Source organism: Astyanax mexicanus, chromosome 6 (genome assembly GCF_023375975.1).
Source record: "Astyanax mexicanus isolate ESR-SI-001 chromosome 6, AstMex3_surface, whole genome shotgun sequence".
NCBI lineage: Eukaryota > Metazoa > Chordata > Actinopteri > Characiformes > Acestrorhamphidae > Astyanax > Astyanax mexicanus.
In genome coordinates, this window is record NC_064413.1 from 17,000,647 (window position 1) to 17,016,825 (window position 16,179).

At 36.4% G+C, this 16,179-nt stretch overlaps 2 protein-coding genes across 6 annotated transcripts in view; both read right to left on the reverse strand.

Moving 5' to 3' along the window:
* Positions 1-372, reverse strand: part of LOC103032775 (glycogen debranching enzyme) — a 46,525-nt gene extending 46,153 nt beyond the window's left edge. For 2 of the 3 annotated variants that reach the window (XM_049480031.1, XM_049480030.1), the window contains exons 1-2: positions 319-372; positions 34-71 (exon numbers count right to left, since the gene is read on the reverse strand). The gene's annotated coding sequence lies outside the window, so the exon portion shown is untranslated. Of the gene's footprint in view, positions 1-33; positions 286-318 lie in introns of those variants that run through there. The other variant, XM_049480032.1, reaches the window with a different exon arrangement.
* A 1,561-nt stretch (positions 373-1,933) lies between these two features.
* The window catches only part of rab11fip3 (RAB11 family interacting protein 3 (class II)), a 66,026-nt gene continuing 51,780 nt past the window's right edge, over positions 1,934-16,179 (reverse strand). For 2 of the 3 annotated variants that reach the window (XM_007232047.4, XM_022674131.2), the window contains 9 exons: positions 16,005-16,139; positions 13,145-13,180; positions 11,839-11,926; positions 11,043-11,287; positions 10,753-10,834; positions 8,901-9,038; positions 8,626-8,781; positions 7,895-8,035; positions 1,934-6,311 (listed from right to left, as the gene is read on the reverse strand). In XM_007232047.4, the coding sequence (XP_007232109.3) occupies positions 6,198-6,311; positions 7,895-8,035; positions 8,626-8,781; positions 8,901-9,038; positions 10,753-10,834; positions 11,043-11,287; positions 11,839-11,926; positions 13,145-13,180; positions 16,005-16,139 (1,135 nt within the window). In that variant the 3' untranslated portion in view covers positions 1,934-6,197. The remainder of the gene's footprint in view (positions 6,312-7,894; positions 8,036-8,625; positions 8,782-8,900; positions 9,039-10,752; positions 10,835-11,042; positions 11,288-11,838; positions 11,927-13,144; positions 13,181-16,004; positions 16,140-16,179) is intronic. The other variant, XM_007232048.4, reaches the window with a different exon arrangement.

Genomic DNA, 16,179 nt, shown 5'->3' on the forward strand with positions numbered 1-16,179 from the left:
AGTGTCTTTAATGGCCTTTAGTGAGTCACTTACCTCAGCATGAAATGGAAATCAACAGTTACACCAGTAGCCTACAACACAGCAACCAAACAAAACAGCAAAGAGCTCAGCACTGCAGTGCAGCAACAATAAGACTATCCAGAAAAGCAGGAAGAGTTAGGGAACAGTTCAGTAATATTTGCTGCATGGTTGATCATTCACTGAAACAACTAAGAACCAGGCAGAATACTAAGCAATTATACAATATGAAAACACTAGCATGCATTTCTCCAACAGTTATTACTGCATCCATCAATAATCCACTCCAGTGTCTCCTACCTGCAACATCCAGCCCACTCTTATCACCAGAGGCTCAGGCTCATAGCTTTCTCACTGGGGCAGATTTCTCCCCCTCTAATAAGGTCATGCATCTGGAGTCACATGCTAGCCGTGACCCGACCCTAATTTTAGCAGCCCACCTTTCAGGTTGCAACCAGTGGGTTTCCCAAATAATTTATGCTTGGCCTGCCTGTATTAGATGCACTCCCCTGTACAAGGACTGGTACATTATAGGTTGTTAAAATGCATCTTAATGTAAAAATGCATACCCCTCTAATACATGCATGACACATTTGGGAAATAATTCTGGATTTTGCAAGTGGTCAACTTGATCTATTTGGGCAGGAAAACATCAGTTAGGGCGGGTCGTTCCCATTTAGACTGATTGCCATTTTAACGATCACAATGTTGTGCCATCCCTATGACCATTATATTATCACAATGGCAGTTGTGACATTACAGTTTAGTATTGTCACAAGAGGCATTATGTCATTAAAATGGCCATTATGACATCAAAAGGGGTTCCAGCACAATTTATGACATCACAATTTAGTATTGTCACAATGGTCATTATGTCATTGAAATGGCCATTATGGCATCACAAGTGGTTCCAGCACAACTTAGCATTGTCACAACGGGCATTGTCATTAAAATAACTATTGTGACATCACAAGGGGGTGCCATCACAATTTAGCATTGTCACAATGCTCATCATGTCATCGAAATGGCCATTGTGACATCACAAGGGGGTGCCATCACAATTTAGCATTGTCACAATGCTCATTATGTCATCGAAATGGCCGTTGTGACATCACAAGGGGGTGCCATCACAATTTAGCATTGTCACAATGCTCATTATGTCAACGAAATGGCCATTGTGACATCACAAGGGGGGGGGGCCATCACAATGCCATTATAACATCACAAAAACGTTCAGCTCCACTTTTCCATAAACGAATTCTAACTCTAATGTAGTTTTAACTAGTATGATTTCAGATGGCTGCCTTTATTTTCAAAGGCAGCCATCAAAAATTCATCTATTAATATGCTTTAATCTTTTGTTTAAAATTCAGTGCATGCAAGTCCCAAATGTAAGTGTTAAAAACACAGGTCATGTTTTTCACCATCCCAATTTTTTAAGCATTAGTTTTAAAGGCAGTAGTTTTAAACCTGCGGGACATGGCCCCCCAGTGGGTTACAGGTGGACTGCAAGAGGGACACGGCCAAAATGTTATTTTGTTCCTTTTCATCCTCATCCAATTCCATTTCCTTTTTTTGGCTCCATGTTTATACAAGCAGTTTCATAATCAAAAAACCCTGCTGTGGAACAACTGAGAACTATTACACTTTTCACACCAGAATCACATCACTCCTTTTTATGTTTTTGTTTATTTATAAATAGCCATCTTTATTTGATATATTGTCATGTAATCATCACATATAAACCCTGGCAGTGTTAGATGCTCAAATTAATGGCTGCTTAAATATATACACAAATGTATGAGCACACTCAAAACATTTTTTTTTATAGTATTTCCTGTTCAGCACAGATCTGGCCAGCTAGCACCAGGCAAGAAAAAAGAAGCAAACTTCAGTTAAAATGAGCACAAGACCATTTGTGTAGGAGATATGTTCATTTTATTTATTCGCATCTATTTTATTTTACAGTTGAAAATCTATAGGACCCCGTACAGTAAGAGATACATCTTGTGGGGCATCTTCAAAAGAACCAGAAGGAAAAAAAAAACTTACAGCAGAAGACAATACTGATCTGAATTTATACACATTCCTTCATATATAGCAGAATAAACTTCACTTTACAATTTAATCCTTCATTACAACAAGATTATTTGAAATGTTATTTATATACTAAAATTAGTATTTATTCTTCATGTTTTCTAAGTGACAAGCGGAGCTCCTGCTCAGCAGTGAAATGTTTTTTTTTTTCTTCTTTGGACATTAGAGGAGGCGCGAGTGAGAATTCCCAAAAAGAGATTTATATACATATTTTCCCTTTTTTTAAAGGTCGGCGTTTACTGTTAGATGTGTTAATGACGTAGTAGTGTGTGGTCAGTGCTACTGGTGCTCTTGCTGCAGAGTTTACAGATAAATTAGAGAGAGAAGAAGAGATAGAGGGGGAGACGGGGGAAAGGAATGAATGAGGCACCTGCACACGCTAGTTAGTAAACTCAAGCTTCTAGAGCAAAAGAGCAAAAGTGGTGTGTGTATGTTATAGCACTGGAGAAAACACTCCTGTTAAAGCTTTGAGTGGCCTGTGGGGTGGGGTAGGGGAGCAGTATTGAAGTACAGTGGGCCAGGAACAGTACTGAAGATAAAAGGGAAAATAAAAAAGGTCAGTGTCTCTCACACTGGCCTAGGGTCAGCTTTGCCTGTCCATATCTACTTACATTCACAATTCATTCTAATATTAAAGGCAAAGCCTGATCCTAGATCAGCCTAAAGCCTAAATCTCTAAGTCTGTCCCAGCTGTGCCGGAGAGATTTACACATATACACACACACACACTCACACACATGCCTGTGACATGGCCAAGAAGAAGATGTGTGCGAGGGTGGAAGACGAAATTAAACAGAATCTTCTTTCCCTGTTTCTGTAAAAAAATACCTACTGAGATAGAAAGGAAAGCATTTAACAGATCATTATTTACATTCAAAGGGAGGAATGTGTGTGTGTGAGAGAGAGAGAGAGAGAGAGTGTAAGAGAGTGTATGTGTGTGTTAGTAGTAGTCAGTCTGAGCTTCACTCCAATCCACTCCAGCTTCACAGAAATAAGAAAAGCAGAGTTTCTCTCTCTTTTAAAGCAACATCTCTTGCACTGTCCACCTCAGCATCCTCTAGTAATTAATTAATTACATGAAATGGCTCTTCTCGCTTCAGCAGAACGCAGCAAAAAAAATCTTCATGTCTCAAAAGGTGTCCGAAAACAAACTTTGCTTTTCTGAGTGCAATCTTCTTCAGTCAATCGTCAGTCTCCAGATTCTCAGCTTGTCTTAGAAGAAATATATAGATATTTATATATATATATAGAACTCCTTTTTCATCATTCAAATGAAAGAAATGAGATCGTTTTATACAGAAAATAAAAGTCTCTCGGTGCAATCCAGGCCACGGGAGGCAATCCACTGTGTCCAGCTTCTCTAACTCAGCAGGAATACAGCGCGAGGGCACAGAACTACACTCCCCACAATGCACCACCACCACCTCCTCAGCCAGCAGAGTATCAATCAACCTAAACTCCTGTTGTTACACTGAGGCGGTTTGTGGAACGTGGAGGTGTGCTTGTAGCCCTCGCGTTCTGCTTCATCGTAAATAAATAAACAAACAAACGAAATAGAACAGAAATGTACAACTGAAAACTTAACATACAGAACATTCTTTAAGCTGCTTGACATTGTCAGCAAACAACAGTAGTCATTTATTAATAATGACATCAAAAACACACAAACACACACACACACACACGCAGTCACCCACCCTCAGGCCACATAGTGTCCCTCACACGGGTGTACTCATGGAGCTATACTGGGATTTAACTCAGAGCTAAAAACTGACACTGCAAAATAACAGCTATATATGTGTATGTATATGTATATGTATGTATGCATGTGTGTGTGTTTGTGTACACAAAAAAAAATAAAATAAAGGTGCTACAAAGGTTTTTGAGCGACGCCAAGATGCGAGACTGAAAATTGAGACTGCTGAATAATTTATATCTAATTCTTTTAGCCTTTAAAAGCTTCTTTACATACATCTCTACTACAAAAATGACTCACTTTATGTTTCTACTATATGATAAGATTTCAAACCCATGCAGTTACAACTGGTAGTCAAATAGACTGAAATCTGATTGCTGTGTGAATACGCAAATCCGCATTTTATTGTGTCATTATCAATGTATATTGCAATGATAAAATCTTTCAATAAAGGTAATATAATATATAACACATTTTGGATATTTCAATTTATATTATTTGTAGTAACCATCACTGACTAACATCAGAGATGTCATTAAGGAGGAAACAGGCCACTAACTGCAGTATGAATGGGATTTTTTGCTACGCTAATCATGGCCTCCATTCAAGGACAAAGTCTCGCCCTTCAGCAAAATGAGCCAATCAGCTTTCTGCTCTTGTGGAGAGCAGAGAAAAGTCAGAATGCTTTGGAGATGTGCGCAAGCGCAGTAGCCATGAAAATTCAAAAAATTCTATGTATTGTGAATTATTAAGTCAGATGCTATAAAATGTTGGTCATTTTTTAAATCAGATTTTCATCAATAATTTAGTGAAGTGACTTGCCTATAAGTACTTTGCTGACATTCATCACAGGGTGTACTACATGAACTGGAAAGTTCACTTTTTTAGATGTTTGTAACTACAAATGTACAACTCTGGAAAAAAGAGAGCACTTAAAAATTATGAGTTTCTTAGATTTTACCAAATCCTAAAAAAAACAAAAACCTCTAGAATATAATCAAGAGGAAGATGGATGATCACAAGCCATCAAACCAAGCTGAACTGCTTGAATTTTTGCACCAGGAGTAAAGGCATAAAGTTATCCAAAAGCAGTGTGTAAGACTGGTGGAGGAGAACATTTCAAAATGCACGAAAACAGTGATTAAAAACCAGGGTTATTCCACCAAATATTGCTTTCTGAACTCCTAAAACTTTATGAATATGAACTTGTTTTCTTTGCATTATTTGAGGTCTGAAAGCTCTGCATATTTTTTGTTATTTCAGCCATTTCTCGTTTTCTGCAAATACATGCTCTTAATTACCATATTTTTATTTGAAAGTTGGGAGAAATATTGTCCTTAGTTTATAGAATAAAACAACAATGTTCATTTTACTCAAACATATACCTATAAATAGCAAAATCAGAGAAACTGATTCAGAAACTGAAGTGGTCTCTTCATTTATTTTTTTTTTCCAGAGCTGTATGTTGCCATTCCTTCTCAGTTTTAGGTTGCCTTGTATATTGTTCATATTTATATTGAAATTGCATTATATCGATCAAAATTATAAAACACAGTCAGCACTAAGTTGCTGCATTTTTCATGCCATTGTCCATGATTTAATATAACATCATCCTTCATATCCATCTTCCCCACAGAAACAGATCACATGCCCAATGATGTATGGCATGAGGTAATGTTTGGTTGCACTTTGAGGGGTTTTGCTTGTCAAACTGGCCTTGGAGACACAGATGCATTTCAGTGCTGTAACATGTGGCTCAAACCAACAATTGACTTTTACTCCTGGATTTTTTATGTAGCTTGGCCTTTATTTTAATATAATTCTGGTACTCAGGATGAATAAAATATAAAACCAAGTGTAAACAAGGCCTCGCTCAAAGAAACCTTCATAACATCTTCATTTTTAAGAGTGTATGTATAATATGTGGGTGGATTAAATTGTGTGTGTGTACTTACAGGTTACTACACTTGAGTTTGTGCAGCCTACATGTCTGAGTGAGGGCTCATGTAGTCAGTCTACACATACACACAAACCCATTCACACTCACACACACAAACACACACACACATGGGGATTGGGCCCCTCTATCCCACAACACAGGGAAGTCACAGGAACCAACAGCCATACAGAACACACTCACGCACAGACGAACACACCCACATAAAAATCTCCTTCCTTCACAAAACAGTACTTGATCCCTCAGTTGATGAGTGATGAATGTTGTCTCGCAGCAGAAAGCGGAGGAGCAGCCATCAAACAAAAATATAAATCCAATGTTCAGCTTTAGTGTGAGAGTGTGAGAGTGTGTGTGGGTAAGAGTGCGTCGGCCATCAGCTTCAGTCCAGCATCCATCCAGCCTGTTCCAGGGCGGCTGTCGTCACTGCGATTACTTGACCTCTAATATAGATGGGTTGGACTCCATGATGGCCACGATGATGCGGTCGATGTAATCCTGCAGCCGGAAGTTGATTTCCTCCTGCTTCTGGATGGCCTCCATCAGCTGTGCGCACACACACACACACACACACACACACACACACACACACACACACACAGGAAATAACTTCTGTATTATACTGTAGTATAATGAATATATATGCAAGCAGTAGAGCTGAGTGATTTATCAATTTTATCAATGTATTTGAATTTCCAGTTAAGGACGATGTGTTTTTATGAAAATTTCTCTGAGTTTTCATTTCCACCACCGACGCTACCGTTTGGGCTCCCATAGTTCAGTGAGCTAAGCCCCTCCCTCCTGCATGGACACCCTCCGCCCCTCCCTTCTAAATGTGCCAAAAAGGGCACCATTTTGTTTATTTCTATTTTGTTTTTTGAGAGTGTGTTCATTTATTTATTTTTTTTAAGTTTGAGGGTAAGTTGCAGTGTGTCAGTAACTAAACTATGTTGGAGAAAGCTTTCTAAAAGTTACTAGATCTTCTTACTGTTTACAATAGTTTTTTGCTTGTTTCTAGTTGCACTTTAACCATAAAGGGAACATTTAAGTGTAAACAAAATAAATAAAAATGTGTTTTTAACCATGTCTTTATCATCTGTTGTTTGATTTTTTTTAGAAAAAATTGATTAAAATCGAAAATCGGATAAAAAAAAAAAAAAAAGATTTTTTTTGGGCCATATTGCACAGTTCAAGCAAGTAGTGTATTGAACATAAGGAATACATCAAATATATAATATATAGTATACTGAATATCAGGGTTGCAAAAAAATTCAGAACTGAATTAAGAATGATCCCTAAATTCCAATTAAACTCTTGAATCATAATTGAGATTGCAAATGGCAAGCAGAATTGCAATTGAAATTCAAATTGCAGGAAATAGAACTAGAATTGTAAAGAAATTTATAATACATAATTAATGTGTATTTAACAATTAATATTACATAAGTTTACAACATAAATTCCATATAGATATTATTGTATAGGCCACGTATTAACATATATAAATATACTCTATAAAACTGTAAAACTTATATTTTAATAACACCTTGTGGAAAATGAGAGGACATCACTTTATTTCCCAGAATAGCTTACTTTATCCAAGTTGTTCAAACATTTATGCATTTTTGTTTGAAGTACACTAGTAAAAGAGCAAGTTTGTCATTTTTAATTTTGTATGTTACTGTTACTGAACATTCATTTGGAACAAAACGTATTTTAAATGTATCACATCCTCACTAATAGGTGATAAGAACTTCTCTGAATTGCAATTGATTCAATTACACTTACTGTAATTCAAAATTAATTCAGTTCAACATTACACAGGGTGCAATTAAAATTCAAATGCATTTATTGAATTGAATTATGTTATGAAATTCTGAATTTTGCACAGCCCTTCTGAACATGTACAGAATATCTTGTATGAATAAGCAGTATATTGAATAGACAAGCAGTGCAATACAAATGAGCAGTAAATTGAAAGCATCAGCGATGTACTGAAAATATTATATAAGTAGTACATTTACTATGTAAACGCTAAACAGATTACGTTTCTTCAGTAGTCATGTTACATTTCTAATGATGAATCAATCATGTGTAGTTATCAGAAAACTTGTGCACACAGTACTGACCTCAGCACGAGACACGTTGTTGATCTCGGACGCCAGGGACTCAGATAGGGACTCGGTGAAGAGGCTTTTGGCTCCCTGAATACTAAGATTAATAATTTGCCCATTCAACTCATCATTCTGTTCCTTCAAGCTGCGGTTATCCTAAAAGAGACAGAGAGAAATTCATTCAAATTTAAAGTTTGACCAAAGTTAACTTATATTTAACATATACAGTACAAGTCAAAAGTTTGGACACACCTTCTTATTCAATGTTTTTCTTTATTTCTTTATTTAATTTATTTTCTACATTGTAGATTAATATTAAAGACATTAAAACAATTAATGGACACATAAGGAATTATGTAGAAAACAAAAAAAAGTGAACTGAGATGGTGATTTCAGGTGATTTGGGATGAGCTGGAGCTTCACAGCGTGAAGGAAAATCAGCAACTAAGCAACTATTGTACACCTCCAGAAACTCCTTCCTTCAAGACACTGGGAAAACTATTCCAGGTGACTCTCCCTCATGAAGACACTGAGATTAAAATACCAAGAGTATGCAGATCTGTCCTCAAAGATAAATGTACTTAGAAGAATCTAAGGCATAAGGAGATGTTGGGGAATAAGATAATAGAAAAAGCTTAAGTGGACTTCAACAAGGCACGAATTTGCCATGATATGAATCCTTTAATGAAGCATAATGTCGGGTTATCTGAAAATTTCAGTCTGAACTGTTTCTGAAGTGTGAGTACCTGTTTGAGTCTGCGTATCTCCTGCTCCAGCTCGTTTTCTCTCATGTGTGTGTTGTACTCTTGCAGGCCAGCACCGGGTAATCGGCCTCGTCGAGCCTCTGTCTCCAATTTGAAGAGCTGCAGGTGCTCCAGCTGCTTCCGTAAGTCCTCAATCACCTACATAGTATGTGAGAGAGCAGTTAACAGATGTAATATGTATACATACGTTTCACCAAACACAGTACAAACACAAACATCATTTTAGATTTGACCTCTTGACCCCTCCTGACCCCTACCTCCTGCGTGTTTTCTTTCTCCTTGTTGTTGCTGTGTCGCTCGTGACTCAGCTTGTCTGACATTTTTCTGCGAGACTCTGTTTCTTCATTCAACCTGTCACTCATATCATCCACCTCATCCTGTAGCTTCCTCTTCTCCTGCAGGAAAAAGAGAGAGGGCAACATTTAATCATTTCAGAGTGCATTAGGGAATGTCATTAACATTAACCATTAGTGACAATTAATTATCTGATACATGGGCAGATTCTGTACTAAACACAAATTTCCACATTAAATTCTGTGCTTCTTTTTATTTAGTGATAGTTTTAGTTTTCTGATGTGAATGTCTACAAAATTCAGTCTATAATATTGAAAATAAAATCTCTATTCTCATGGGCAGATATTTACCTCTTCCATGTCATCATTTTTTTATAGCCTGTTAATTTCTCTTTTAAATTGTGCCACTTTTGTAAGGAACATGTATTTGTGGGATAAGAAGCAGCAGAGCTTGCTCTTTTTAATGAGTCAACCCACATACACGGCTCTGCTGCTCATCCCACAAATACATGTTCCTTACAAATATTTTAAAGGGATTTCCTACCACTTTCCTCGAGCTGGGTCTGGTCAGGCTCAAGAAAATAGTCTATTATGTAGGTGTCTGCTTTTTTTTAATCCTATATTTATTTTATATAAAGCTATGGCGTGATAATCACAATACAGCAAATTAACAAATCAAACTGTTTTTTTAAATAGAAGTTGTATAAGTTAGAATGTTATAATCACGCAGCTCTGGGGCTCACGTTTGTAGCTGTTCTTAAAAAAAAAAACATTTTTCTTTAATAATAGGTCTATGATTTCGCTTATAAAATAGTCCGAAAATTGTTTTTAAAAAGCTCAGTTTTAACGCTCTACTTATTTAAAAAAATGTGGGGTATAAATCGGGCTCTGGCTCATTATGACTGGAATTATGTGGCGGGTCTAGTCGGGCTCGGGCAGAATGTGTACGGGCTCAGGCCGGGTTGAGTTAGATCTTTTGGGCCTGATCTAAGCTCTAAAATTAACAAGCTTGTTTGAGAAACACAGCTGATGTCTACAATAAAATTGTAAAGAGTTATAATAATAAATCTACTAAGAAAAAATCTTGCATCTTGTGTAGACATGACCCTTAATGACTTTAGATTCAGATTAATTTTTTCTCCTGTAATTTGCCATTTCGGAAATACTACGTTTATGAATGACAGTAGGGGTGTGCCATATCGTATCGTACACGATAATATCGCCAACATTTTTGAATATTGTGAACGATATAATACCCTAAAAATATCTTGCCATATCACCCACCCCTAATTATCATGGATCATTGATTTCTGTTACAAATCTGATCAAATTGTATTTTTTAATATGTCAGGTAGTGGTGTGACATAAATCCTATGCAATAATAAAATAAAATTTTCATTTTGTTGCGGAAGTGTATTCTTGAAAAGAAAATCATTAATTTATATCGCCAAGAATATCGTTATCGCGAAAATACCACTAATTATCATGATATTACTTTAGAGCCATATCGCCCACCCCTAAATGACAGTGATGATAGTGAGTTAGAAAAAACACACCACACCATACAAATTATTGCCACCATTGTGGGCATTTTTGGTGAACAGGAATAAGTGAGTAAGTGAGAGAGTCAGTTATAAGTCAGGTACATAAAATTAAAACAGCATATCTCCTATACTATTAACTATACTTATTAAATAATTATAGTTATTGGTATGGTCGTTGATATTAACTGTAAAAGAAAACAGACCACATGTGACTAAAATAATCTAAAGCAAATAAAAACCTTTTTAATTTTTTGTGTGTTAGTTTTTCTTACCTCTTCCAATCTTTCAATGTTAGCTCTCAGGCAGGGTACACATGACCTCAACTCGCTGTTCTCTTCATCTAACTGATGCAGCCTGCGCACACACACACACACACACACACACAATCAACCAAACAAATTTTTACTCTTTTTTCTTCAGAACACATAAAAACATTCTGTTCATGTTAGAATTATTTATTAGTAACATGCTTCGATTAGTTAAAGTAAAAAAAAAAAACATCACATTTTCTTCTCACCAGAAGGTGGCAGCAGAGTAAAACATGACCACAATGCCCCCATACCTGGCCTGCAGGTTCTCTATCTCCAGGTCTCTCTCTCGTTGCAGTTTGCTGAGCGTGTCTCTGTGTCTGCGGGCGAGAGTTTGGAGGTTCTCTTCAGAGTGGAGCTCCTGCTCTTTAAGCTGCTCCTCCAGTGCGTTTGCACGGTGCACAAGCGTGAGGTTCTCCTGCCGTAGGCGTGCATGCTGCTCCTCGCTTGCTACTGAATCCTTCTCCAGCTCACAAACACGCCGCTCCAGCAGCAGCACCTGCAATACACACATATACAGACACGATTTCAAGTCCTGGATTTAAATCACTGGAGATGTTTTTAAATTTAATTTTAAAACTTGACACTCCCACGTTTTCTTATTATGCTGGTAGTCGGTTAGAACAAAATAACAGAAAGCTGCTCAATGAAAATATTGATAATGTTCTTGCAATATAGCATACTGGGCTCTATTTTAGCGATCCATAGGTGACCCGTCAGCATGCAGATTGATTTAGGGCGTATCAATGTGTCTTTGCTATAGTAAAGACAGGAAAAGTACACCTTGCACTTTGATGTAAAAGTTGGGTTTGCACACTGCTGTCTCAACAAACTAACATTTAATTTGTGTTCATATGGTGTAAACATTTTATTGGGCTCTTTTTACATAAATACACAAATGCACAAACACGCCCAGGCACGTTGAACACACAGAGGTGCAGATGTGCTAAAGATACAGAGCTGTAAAACCTTTAAAGCCATAAAAGTCATAAAGTGGTGAACATTTATGGTGTATATTTATTATCAGAGCTTACGCAATGAGGTTTGTACCTTATCGGTGATGTCACTGTCGGCAAGGTCCAGGATGTCACGGCTCAAATCACTCATGCCATCTAGACCACCAGACTGTAGCAAATGCCTAAAACACAAACACAAATTCACTTCCATAACAGCTATACAATACCTGCTCACACAGAGACTGGACTGACATTCCCCACACTTACACACAACAAAAAAAGAACACTGTGCTGAACCCCCATCTCTCTCTTTTTGACTATGTTCATTTAAATCAGATTTTTTTTTCAATGTGAAAAAGATCTCATTTTGTTAGGGTTGTATGGGGATGTGAAATATGATTTTTTTTGTCATTAATGTGAGACGGATCTGATCTTGATAGGGTTGAATGGGATGTGAAATAGTTTTTTTGATTTTGTTAGGATTGTATGGGGATGTAAAATATGTTGGGGTGTTTTTTGCATTAATGTGAAAAAGATCTCATTTTGTTAGGGTGAAATATTTTTTTATGCATTAATCTGAGACAGATTTGATTTTGTTAGGGTTGTATGGGGATGTGAAATATGATTTTTTTTGCATTAATGTGAGAAAGATCTGATTTTGTTAGTCGTATGGGGATGTAAAATATGATTTTTTGTATTTTTTTCTTGCATTAATGTGAGACAGATCTGATTTTGTTAGGGTGAAATATGTTTTTTTATTGCATAAATGTGAGACAGATCTGATTTTGTTAAGGTTGTATAGAGATGTAAAATCAGATTTTTTTCAAATCTGATTTCAGTTACTTTCATATGCGATACCATTTTGATCCAATGTGTGGGTATGTTTAAAAAATTTTAACTAATTAAAATCTGATTAAAAAAAACCTTTGTAGGTTGTTTTTAGGGTTTGGCTCAATACCAAAACAAAAAAACAAAAAACAAAAAAAGGGTCTGGTTTGGCTACTGTACATGTCCAGACCTTCACTCAAGCAACTGCTGTGACCTATATGTTACAGCATGTTACATTATTTCTGCATCTTATAATCACCACAAGCGTGTTTTACTGTGTCGGTACTGCACTGTCCTGTCTCGTGTCTGCTGTATTTCATGTATTGATTGTACTGTTTGTTCTATGCTGCACCCTGGTTCCAGAGAAACGCAATTTTGTTGCACTCTTTACTTGTACTCAGATGGAATGACAATAAAAGCCTCCTGACTTGGCTCGACTAATACCCTTGAAAGCCTACAAACTTACAGCATTCACTCAAACACACCTCCACACCATCTACAAACACAAACATACAAACAACACCATCCCCCCAAAAGCAAATTTACAGAAGTACAGAAGTTGCGGTGCTCACCTTGCTGCTTTCTTACTGGAGAGCCTCTTGCTGGAGCTGAGAGAGAGCGAGAGAGAGAGAGGGTGAGAGAAATGGAGAAAAAGAGACAACAGGAAAAGCACGTCAGGAAGAGAAATAGATGGAGGAAAGGGAAAGGGGTCATCCCCTCGTCCCCTAACCCGTGAACTAGGGAAGGAAGAGCATCCAAGGGAAAGGGGCAGTTTTGATTGGTCAGCTCTTTAGCAGAACACTCAAGGCCAAATGAAGTGTGATTAAACTGAAAAATACACCAGTGATCCTTTAGACCCAGAAGAGAAGTTATAAAGTGGAGAAGCACATTCCCTTGAGCTTGAACGCTGTTTCAGGACTTATCTGAGCCAGAGAGGTGAGGTCTTATCTGAACGCTGAGGCATTGAGCCATTTGTCATTGGAACAATAATGCAAAATTAAAGATCACGTCAAGCTGAGGCTGCACATCGAACCACAGGACAGAATAAATGTGGGGTCACAAAAAGGTTGGGCGTTCTCAGCCTGGAGCTTACGAGGGGCATGTTTACGCTGCTGTGTTATTATATGTTATGTCATCTGTTCACTGCGTCTTATCTGTTTTAAATATAACCATTTGAAGTCACACTTACTACCAGCAATAAAAAGCATGTTGGGACTTTATATCACAACACTGTAATGTAATATGCTTAATTTGGGCACATACATATTTAACAAAGCAAATATGAAGAGAGCAGTAATTCAGTAAAATATTACCATTTACCATATAAGATTTTTTTTATTGATACAAATACTAAAATGCAAAAAATAAATGTAAAAATAATACATATTATACTTTAATAGCACTTAAAACAATATATACCCAGAACACTAGCACTTTTAATAGTTTTAGCATACATTTATTTAAATTTGCTTTATTTTTTAATTAATGTTAAGATCTGATTTTTTTGTATCTGATTTTGGTTACTTTCAATTTTTTTTAAATATATTTTGTTTAAGGTTTGGCTCAGTAACTTGCACAACAAAATATATAGGCTTGTTTTGGCTACTGCTAATGCCCAGATCTCCGTATTTAAGGGATCCACCTGATTTTCTCTTTTTGATGAAGGGCAGGAACATAAATAGGGCAGGATTGTAAAGAGATGTCTACTTGAGCATTGTGAAAACTGCCAGTAACCAGCCGTATTTACACCGTTTCTGTTAATATGCATTAACAAATTATTGTGTGAATGTCATGATTACACTATGCATACAATTTTATAGATGTCTATATTACAATAAAAGGATTTTTTTCTGTGAAAAGTAAATTCTAATATACTGATACATAATTTTGGTAGTATAACAGTATTATTTCCTGCCTTGAAAGTGCCATATTCAGTCATTTTACCTCATTTTATGTGTTTATATGACTAGTAATGTTTTAATGTAAATATGTAAAGCATATTAAAAAAAAAACAATAGTCATGATTGTATGACTGTAGACTTCAAAAGGTTGTCTAACCAATCAAAACCTACAAGGGTCAATCCAAATATGAAAATGAATTCCACACACATTTTACTACAAAAGAATAGAAGCAGCACAACACTTATAACCAAATTTAAACCTGATAAAAACATGTTATGGCTAGTTAAAACACACAATGTAAAAGCATACATGCAATATCATGTATACTTTTGTAAAATGACACAAAGACACATTAGTATAGAAGCTAACCATACTCACCTACACACTTGACCTTAAATATGTTCCAATATTTTCCTCAAAAAACATTTCCCCTATTTTTATATCATAAAATGATACAAAATGGCACATACTTTACCTTCTACTGTGCATAAAATCAGATTTCTAGGAATATTTAGAGACTAAGAATATATATGTGACCTGGGATTACTAACTGCACTGTGTTTTAACTGAGTAGCAGTGATCATTTTTTGCTAGAATAAAAGCAATAAAAATAAACAACATTAATTTTTGAATGTCATAAACCTTGTCAAAAACATTTTTTAAGTGTGCTGTTGAACAGTTTTTGGCTTGTAAGTGTAAAAAAGCCTTTTTAAAACTAGAACAGAGTGCAGTTACGTGCTGTAAAAGCTTTTGGTAGGTACTAGGAGTGGGTGATATGTCTCTAAAATAATAACGCAATATTTCATGGTATTTTCGCGATAACAATTTTTAGATTACACTACTAAAACAAAATAAAAACATTATTTTATTATTGCATTCGATATGATATGGCACACCCTTAACTGAGATATAAAAAAATACATTAATTTTATCAGATTTGTAACAGACGTCAATAATCCAGAATGTCATGATGCTCATAATGCACTCAAAATATCTCCATATATCCAGGACTGAAGTAAAATGAATGATACTGGACAGATCCGTTTCTAGTAAATATATATTATGTGAAATTAGAACAGTGTGAATTTTTCTTTTGCTAAAAACAGCAAAAAAGTAGTACCTTGATGTGATAATTAGGGGTGGGTGATATGGCACAATATTTCAGAGTATAATATTGTTCACGATATTGAAAAATGTTGGCAATATCATTGCGTACAATATGATATGGCACACCACTAGTAAGTACATTTTGTGGCACATCCTACATTAAAAACTTTCTTGGTCCAAAAAATGGAGAAAATGTTTTGAGGAAAAACACTGAAACACTGGGAAAAAATACACACACCATCACAGCAATACACACATGCAAACCACAACTGCAAAGACCACTGAGCCATTCAAACATGTGCAGGCAGTGAGAACAGTGTGCGGTGAGAGCAGTGTGTGGTGAGTGTACACACACACACACACACACACACACACACACACACACACACACAGACGACAGATTCATCTGGCAGAGTGTGTTACCTATTCATTTCTAGTAAGTGCAGACGAGTGGACAGATCCTCAAGACGGCTGATCTGTTTGTGACAGTGAGTGCAGAAGAACTCCAGAGATTCAGACTGCAGAAAACTCTGGAAACTAGTGGGAAAGGGATCAGAGCTGTGGACAGAAGGAGGGAGGATATAAGAGAAGTGAAGGA